This window comes from Pantherophis guttatus, chromosome 2 (genome assembly GCF_059756535.1).
Source record: "Pantherophis guttatus breed Tessera chromosome 2, ASM5975653v1, whole genome shotgun sequence".
Lineage (NCBI taxonomy): Eukaryota > Metazoa > Chordata > Lepidosauria > Squamata > Colubridae > Pantherophis > Pantherophis guttatus.
This window is the reverse complement of record NC_142064.1, coordinates 268602162-268610402: the sequence shown is the minus strand read 5'-3', so window position 1 is coordinate 268610402 and position 8241 is coordinate 268602162. Positions and strand designations below refer to the sequence as shown.

General features: G+C 43.2%; 1 protein-coding gene across 1 annotated transcript in view; it reads right to left on the bottom strand.

The window, feature by feature from the left end:
* Positions 1–440: 440 nt before the first annotated feature.
* The window catches only part of LOC117662638 (uncharacterized), a 16755-nt gene continuing 8954 nt past the window's right edge, over positions 441–8241 (bottom strand). The window contains exons 4-6 of the mRNA XM_087884183.1: positions 7384–8138; positions 4806–4905; positions 441–3736 (exon numbers count right to left, since the gene is read on the bottom strand). Of these exons, the coding sequence (XP_087740309.1) occupies positions 2259–3736; positions 4806–4905; positions 7384–8138 (2333 nt within the window). The 3' untranslated portion in view covers positions 441–2258. The remainder of the gene's footprint in view (positions 3737–4805; positions 4906–7383; positions 8139–8241) is intronic.

Genomic DNA, 8241 nt, shown 5'->3' with positions numbered 1-8241 from the left:
GAATTCCCCAGCCAGCTGGGGGATTCTGGGAGTTGAAGTCCTCCAGGCTTTAAGTTGCCAAACTTGGAGAGCCATTCAATAGAGTACGTTCCAGGGGTGAAATCCAGCAGGTTCTGGAGAACCGGTAGCAGAAAGTTTGAGCAGTTTGGAGAACCAGTAGCGGAAATTTTGAGTAGCTCGGAGAACCAGCAAATACCACCTCGGGCTGGCCCCAGAGTGGGGCGGGAATGGAGATTTTGCAATATCCTTCCCCCAGGAGTGGGGAGGGAATGTGGATTTTGCAGTATCTTTCTCCTGCCACGCCCACAGAACCGGTAGTAAAAAAAATTGGATTTCACCACTGGTACATTCCCCTTCCCACCCTCACCCAGAACTGACTTGAAGCCATTACCTCACTAACATTCAGGTATTCTCTCTCCAGTATGATATATATACATATATATTTGCAAAAAAATTTTTATTTCTTAAACAAACTTACATAGCCACCTGTCTATTAGAAAAGACGCTAGGGGGCATGCAAGAGCGAAAAAACACAATTTGATCAAAACAAAACAAACACCTAAAACTATATCAGGGGTTTAGATAAAACTTGCTTCCATCAATCAACCAATCACATCTTGCTGGCACACTTCGACATCCTGATCCTAGCGCCTGGGACGGAAAGCCAGATCCTCACTGCTTTCCTGGAGGTCAACAACGTTGATCATCTGTCATCTTGAGGGAGCCGGAGGCTGTTCCATAAGGCAGTTGCTAGGACAAAGGCATGCTTCCGTGTCCCTATCAGGAAACACTGTTTAACTGAAGGGTTGTTTAACTGAGGATGCCCACCTGCCAGAACTTGGCAATGAGCAGGGATAGGCAGTCCTGCAAATAAAACCTGGCCCCATGCCAGATACGGCTTTAAAGGTTGATGTCCAGCACCCTGAAAGATCTTGGGAACTCATGTAGTAGAAGAATTATGTGGGTATCTTGTGATGCATCCCTACTGGATCAGTTGTAGCTTCTGAATGCTCTTCAAGGGCAGCCCCACTAGAGTGCACTGCCAACCGTCCAATCAAGACGTGTAAGGCATGGCCAAATGTGAGCAGGGCCCAATAGTGTTAGAAAAAGTGTGACTAGTGCACAAGATGCATTTATGCAAAGGCCCTCCTCCCCATGTGCCGCTTGCTCGTTGAGCAGGAGTGGTGAGTCCAGAAGGTTGGGAGTCCAGAAGAACCTCCCGATGCTGCGCCAGCTCCGACAGCCAAAATTAAAGATGGCAAACCACCAGGTGCAGTTGGGGACCCAAACTCACCGTCATTTGGTCTTGTCAGGAATCATGGAAGCAGAGCTGGAGAGAGTCATTAAGACCATCAAGTCCAACCTCGGCTCCATGTAGCAATCCCAATTAGGGTCCATGGATAGGTGGACACCTCTAGTGAAGAGTATCCCATCATCTCGTTGCAAAATTGATCCAACTGCTCAACCCTTTTTTATGACTAATGAATATTTTGACATTTTTGTCCTAGCATTCATGATTTCATGTTTTACCCTCTGGAATGAAAGAGGAGAAGTCTCTTGATTCTGAATGGCATCCATTAAGGGATTTGAAGTGTGCAATGATCCTTCTCTGTTTTCTTTTCAAAAGCTCCTAAGCAATAAGTTGAATTCAACTCCACATTTTCTTTCAGATCTCTCTCTGCTTTCAGAAAGCATAATCTACATAATTCATAATTTGGGCAAGAGACGGAGGGCCATAATGTTTATATTGGTTTTACAAGTAATCTTTGACTTATCACCATTCCTTTAATGACAGTTCCAACTTACGATGGTTTTGGAAAAAGTGACTTACGACCATCCCTCAATCACATGATCATAATTCAGTCACGTGACAACTGTCTCATCTTTACGACGGTTGCCGTCTCTTGTGATTGCAATTTGTGATCTTCCCACAAATGAAGTTAATTGGGGAAGCCAGGATTACTTAACAATCATGATAAGTAAACCGTTGTAAAATCAGATCCGGTCCTGTGGTGACTCGCTTATTGACCGCATCACTTAGCAACTGAAATTCCAACCCCAACTGTGGTTGCAAGTCAAGAACTCCCTGCCTTTATCCCAATTGTACACTAAAACTCTTTCTTCTATTCTACTGCCGCTCTTTCGTTTTCAATCGATTGTATCTTTCAATTACTATATTTCGATCATGGAGATTTTCCACGCTAGGTTTTAGTTACATCTGTGGCTTTTTCCTGAAATACGAATTTCCAGATAGTTCTTCAAGTCACTTCCCTGACCGACGTATTTCCACCGCTAAGGAACTGGGGTGGTTTGTCTCCGGTATGAATTCTCTGATGTCTCTTCAAAGTTCCTGATTGATTGAACCATTTCCCACACTGAGAACATCGGTAGGGTCTCTCTCCGGTATGAATTCTTTGATGCCTCTTCAGAAGCCCTGCCTGTCGGAAACATTTCCCGCAGTCGGAGCACTTGTGCGGTTTCTCACCGATATAAATTGCTGCGTGGATTTGAGAACATTTGTAGTATTTCTCGCCTGGGTGAAGCCTCTGGTGTTTTTTCAAAGTCCCCATCTGGTTGAAACCTTTCCCACACTGAGAGCATTTGTAGGGTCTCTCTCCGGTATGAATTCTTTGATGTCTCCTCAAAGTTCCCGACTTATTGAAGCATTTCCCACACTCCGAACACTTGTACGGCCTCTCTCCGGTGTGTGTTCTTTGGTGTATCTTCAAAACATCTGCCTCAGTGAAGCATTTCCCACACTGGGAACATCTGTGAGGTTTCTCTCCGGTATGAATTCTCTGGTGTCTTTTCAAGTTCCGCATCTCATTGAATCCTTTCCCGCACTCGGAACATTTGTACGGTGTTTCTCCAGTGTGGATCCTTTGATGTATCTTCAAAAGGATCCCTCGGGTGAAGCTTTTCCCACACTGAGGGCATTTGTAGGGTCTCTCCCCGGTGTGGATTTTCTGGTGGGTCTTCAGATTCCCTGCCTGATTGAAGCTTTTCCCACATTGGGAACATCCGTAGGGTCTCTCTCCGGTATGAATTTTCTGGTGGGTCTTCAGATTTCCTGCTTGGTTGAAAGACTTTCCACATTGGGAACATTTGTATGGTTTTTCTCCGGTGTGGATTTTCTGATGTTGACTCCACTGACTAAATTTACCAAATTGTTTCCCGCATTGAGAACATTCATACACTTTCCTTTCAGTGTCGTTAGGGGCCTGAATTATATTTAGCGAGTTTGCGTTACTGAAGGTTTTCACGTACTCGAGAGAATGGTCGTTTTCTTCTTCTAGATAACTGCACTGATATCTGTTGAAACGATTCCCATTTCTCTTTCCAGAAAACTTGCACTTTTTCTCAATTCTTCTATTTTCTTCCTTTTCGCCAAAGTCGGAAAGACACTGGAGATCGTCCTCTGAGCTAGGCCATTCTTCAAAGTCCTCCGAGGAATCTATCATGTCAAGTTCCACTCTGTAGTGATACTTCCGACCATACTTGGAGAACAAAGGCGTTTTATCTTTGCTGGATAAAGTGGTCTTTCCAATAACAGCAGTAGAAAATCTTTTTGCCAGCAAACGGCGTTCCTTCTCATCCTCCATGGGTGTCTCCTGGGTCTGCTTTTTTGATGGCAGATTCACAGGGCGTCTCGTGGAATCTGTCCTGAAAGTTGCCTCCAGCTTTTCATCTTCACCCAGAGAGTCGTCCATCTTGACTCCACTTTCCCATCCGTTACCTGCCGAGAAAGAGAAAAATGCCTTTAACTTCCTTTTGATTGGAATTTACTTCCAACATGTTCCACTCTGCTGAACGTCTGGTCGTTGATAAGAACCATATCCCAAGTAATTACTGTATTTTTCCGATTATAAAATGCACTCCCTCCCCCCAAAAGAGGGTAAAAATTTGGGTGCATCTTATAAACCGAATGTAGCCAAAAATGTGAGGCACGGAGGCTGCAATGGTCTGTGGCAATCCCTGCAGCCTGGAACAGCTGATTGGGAGTATTCCGGGAGGCTGATCCACCCGCCAATCAGCTGCTCGTGCTGAATCAGGCTGCAATAATGTGCTGAAGCTGACCTGGCTGTTTGCTATTTGCTGCAAGGACTTAGGAGTTTGCAGCAGCAATCACATCTAGAAAGCACACACAAGTAACTGATTCAGCAGGATTCAATAACTTCTCTTTATATATAATATAACACATGAAGTAAATATACAATACCAAAAGCAGGTTTTCCAACATGGTAGTAAATACAAGCAAAACACAAGCAGAGGAGAGGAGTTTCAGTTTCAGTTTTGAGCAGCAGACTAGTTTACAGCTCAGCACAGACTGAGAGCTGCAGAGCTAAGCCACGCACAGTCTCCGTGCTGTCTCCTTCCTTGTTGCTCACACAGCAAATACTGTTTCAGTTTCCAAACAGCCCTCCACTCTTTCACACACTGACAAGACGCTAGACAGATAAATACCGATGGATGCTGGTAGGCAGATTTCCCACCCCCCTTATTTTCCTCCCCAAAAATGGAGTTTTCTACTTCAAAGCGTCTTATACTCCAAAAAATACGGTAATGACTCTTGGGAGCGTGCAAGAAATAAAACAACGGCAAACCAACCATCTGTGTAAAATAAAAATGTAAACTGTGTAAAATAACACTAAGCTCAAAGAGCACTAAGAACCCTCCCCCAGGATCAGCCATGCTCCTGGTTTACCTGGTGAGAGTTTGGCCAGCTCTATCCTGTATGTAAAATCTTACATATTCAATTTCTTTTGTCACACTCATACGTTTCCTATTGCCTTGGGAATCCTTACCCAACATACTGATCTCCATTTCAACTCTTTCCCTCTTCATTGCTTCCAAGAGTTCTTCCTCTCCAGGATCAAAATCCACAGGATCATCCTTCAGCAGCTCCTGAAACAGGGAGACAGACGGATCCGTTCAGAGGGATTTTGCTATAAAAAGGAAAACTCAGCTGCTTCCTTACCGATCAAAGCGTTGCCCAGAATCAGACAGGATCCCAACACAGTGTAGGTAATCCTCAAGCTGTGATCATAATTGAGCATGGAATTATAGTCATAAGTTGTAGTGGTCATTAAGAGCCTTGGTAGTACAGGGGTTTAAGGCACCCTGTTATTAAGCTGGTTATTAAGACCAGCTGCCTGCAATTACTGCTGGTTCGAATCTCACCAGGCTCAAGGTTGACTCAGCCTTCCATCCTTTCTAAGGTAGGTGAAATGAGGACCCAGTTTGTGGGGGCAATAAGCTGACTTTGTATAAATATACAAAAGGATGAAGGCTATTGCTTAACGCATTGTAAGCCACCCTGAGTCTCCGGAGAAGGGCGGCATATAAATCAAAATTTAAAAAAAAAAAAAAGTGGATCATGTGACTGTGCCCCATTTTATTACTTTTTTTTGCAGCCGTCATTTAGCAAACATGGTGATTGGCAAGTGAATATCCAAAAGGTGATTTTTTTTTTTTTTGCAGAAAACCAGAAGTAAACATTGTAAATCAGCAAAAAAACCCAAAACAAAACAAAAAACAACTCAACAAAAATTGTGGTAACACAACCACCGGATGTTGCAAAGGGCCGTGATGGTGAACCAGATGCCAAGCACCATAATACAATCATGTGACCATGGTGGGGGGGGGGGTAGCAAGGGGAAGTCAACTTCAAAACTGTATCCTAAGTACCTTTTGGGGAGGACTTCAAACAGCCATTATGTGACTAGACTTTAAGCAAAGAGTGGTTGTATGTAAAATGTTAAACCACTCATAGTTCCCATATAAAGACTAAAGTGCTGTTAAGTAGCACCAGCTGCCTGCAATTACTGCGAGTTCGAATCTCACCAGGCTCAAGGTTGACTCAGCCTTCCATCCTTTCTAAGGTAGGTGAAATGAGGACCCGGATTGTGGGGGCAATAAGCTGACTTTGTATAAAAAAGAACTCCGCTTGAGGGGGGGGGCGAAAGCCCTACTAAGCAGCCCTAATACAAAAGTATGAAGGCTATTGCTTAATGCATTGTAAGCCGCCCTGAGTCTCCGGAGAAGGGCGGCATATAAATCGAACCAATCAATCAATCAATCAATCAATCAATCAATCAATAGGCATATAAATCGAACCAATAAATAAATAAATAAATAAATAAATAAATAAATAAATAAATAAATAAATAAAGCGGCATATAAATCGAACCAATAAATAAATAAATAAGGCGGCATATAAATCGAACCAATAAATAAATAAATAAATAAATAAATAAATAAATAAATAAAGCGGCATATAAATCGAACCAATAAATAAATAAATAAATAAATAAATAAATAAATAAATAAATAAATAAATAAATAAATAAAGCGGCATATAAATCGAACCAATAAATAAATAAATAAATAAATAAATAAATAAATAAATAAAGCGGCATATAAATCGAACCAATAAATAAATAAATAAATAAATAAATAAATAAATAAATAAATAAGGCGGCATATAAATCAAACCAACAAATAAATAAATAAATAAATAAATAAATAAATAAATAACAATTTGATCTTCCCAAAGCTGGAAAACAGAATAAAGTTGGAAGGGACCTTTGAGGTCTTCTAGTCCAACCCCCTGCTCAAACAGGAGATACCATTTCAAAGGATTGGATTGGTTGTCCAGTCTCTTCTTAAATACCTCCAGTGTTGGAGCACCCACAAATTCTGGAGGCAAGTTGTTCCACTGATTGTTTTCACTGTTAGGAAATTTCTCCTTAATTCCAGATTGCTTCTCTCCTTGATTAGTTTCCACCCCATTGCTTCTTGTCCTACCCTCAGGTGCTTTGGAGAATAGCTTGATTCCCTCTTCTTTATGGCAGCCCCTGAGATATTGGAACACTGCTATCATGTTACCCCTGGTCCTTCTTTTCATTAAACTAGACATACCCAATTCCAGCAACAGTCCAGTCCTGTGAATGATCTCCTTATAAACTGGTTATTGTAGGCAACACAGCTATGCTGTGGGTGGTGCAGTGGTTAGAGTGCAGTACTGCAGGTTATCTCTGCTGCCTGCCTGCAATTTGCCAGTTCAAATCTCACCAGGCTCAAGGTTGACTTGGCCTTCCATCCTTCCAGGGTGGGTAAAATGAGGACCCAGATTGTTGCGGGCTCTGTAAACGGTTTAGAGAGGGCTGTAAAGCACTGTAAAACAGTACATAAGTCTATGTGCTATTGCTAGTGCTAAGTGCTATGCAGAAAATAAAGGCAACTGTAATAAAAAAAAAACTTTTAAAACTTTTGTCAGCCTTGTGTATTATGAATGCAACACCTTTGCATCGGATTATATGCAGGCAATTCCAGAAACCTAATCCAGATTTTGTACTGTCAGTTCTGGAATTCAGATCCTACCTGACAGGATCCCGATTTGGCCTCTTGCAGACTTGACAGGAAGTCCTCCACCAGGGCCACCGCCTGGGAACACGTGTCTGGCCTTCCCGCTCGGATCCAGCTTCGGAGGTCCGGTGGGAGGCTGACCAAGAACTGCTCCAGGATCAGCAGTTCCAGGATCTGCTCCTTGGTGTGTCTCTCTGGCTTCAGCCATTGGAGACACAGCTTGTGGAGTTGGCCGTAAATTCTCCGGGGGTCTCCCACCTCTTGGCAGCAGAACTGCCGAAAATGCTGGCGTTGCATCTCCGTCCTCAGGGCTTCCCCTCGCAAGATGGCCGCCTTCACTTTGCCATAGTCTTCTCGTTCTTGGATTTCCAGGTTTTGAACGGCCTCTTCCGCTTCTCCGCTCAAGGCTGGGAAGAGCTGAGTGGCCCATTCTTCTCTAGGCCAGCGGCAAGCATTGGCCACTTGCTCAAAGGAGAGCAGGAAGGCCTTAGGGTTTTCCCAGGGGGAATCCTCTGACCTCATCGGATTCTTCCATCCATTGGGAGGGGGTTGTGATGTCTGGAGGAACCGCTGCCACTGGATTTCCCAGCTCTCTGCCACCCCCCAAAATGGATCGTTTTTGTTTTTCTGAGATGCTGCCCATTCTGGTTGTCGCTCGGACTCAGACTGAGTTGCAACGGGCAGTTTTCCTCCTTCTGTTTCCGCTTCTAACTTTGGACTTCCCGCTTTTTCTTCTTTCAGCATTTTCTCCGTCCGCTGGCCTCTAAAACCTAGAGTTGGAATACATTCAGATTAGATCACTTTTCGCAGGACATTTAGAGACACAGCACAGTATGAAAATGATAATTAGATAATGAATGTTAAATAATAGAA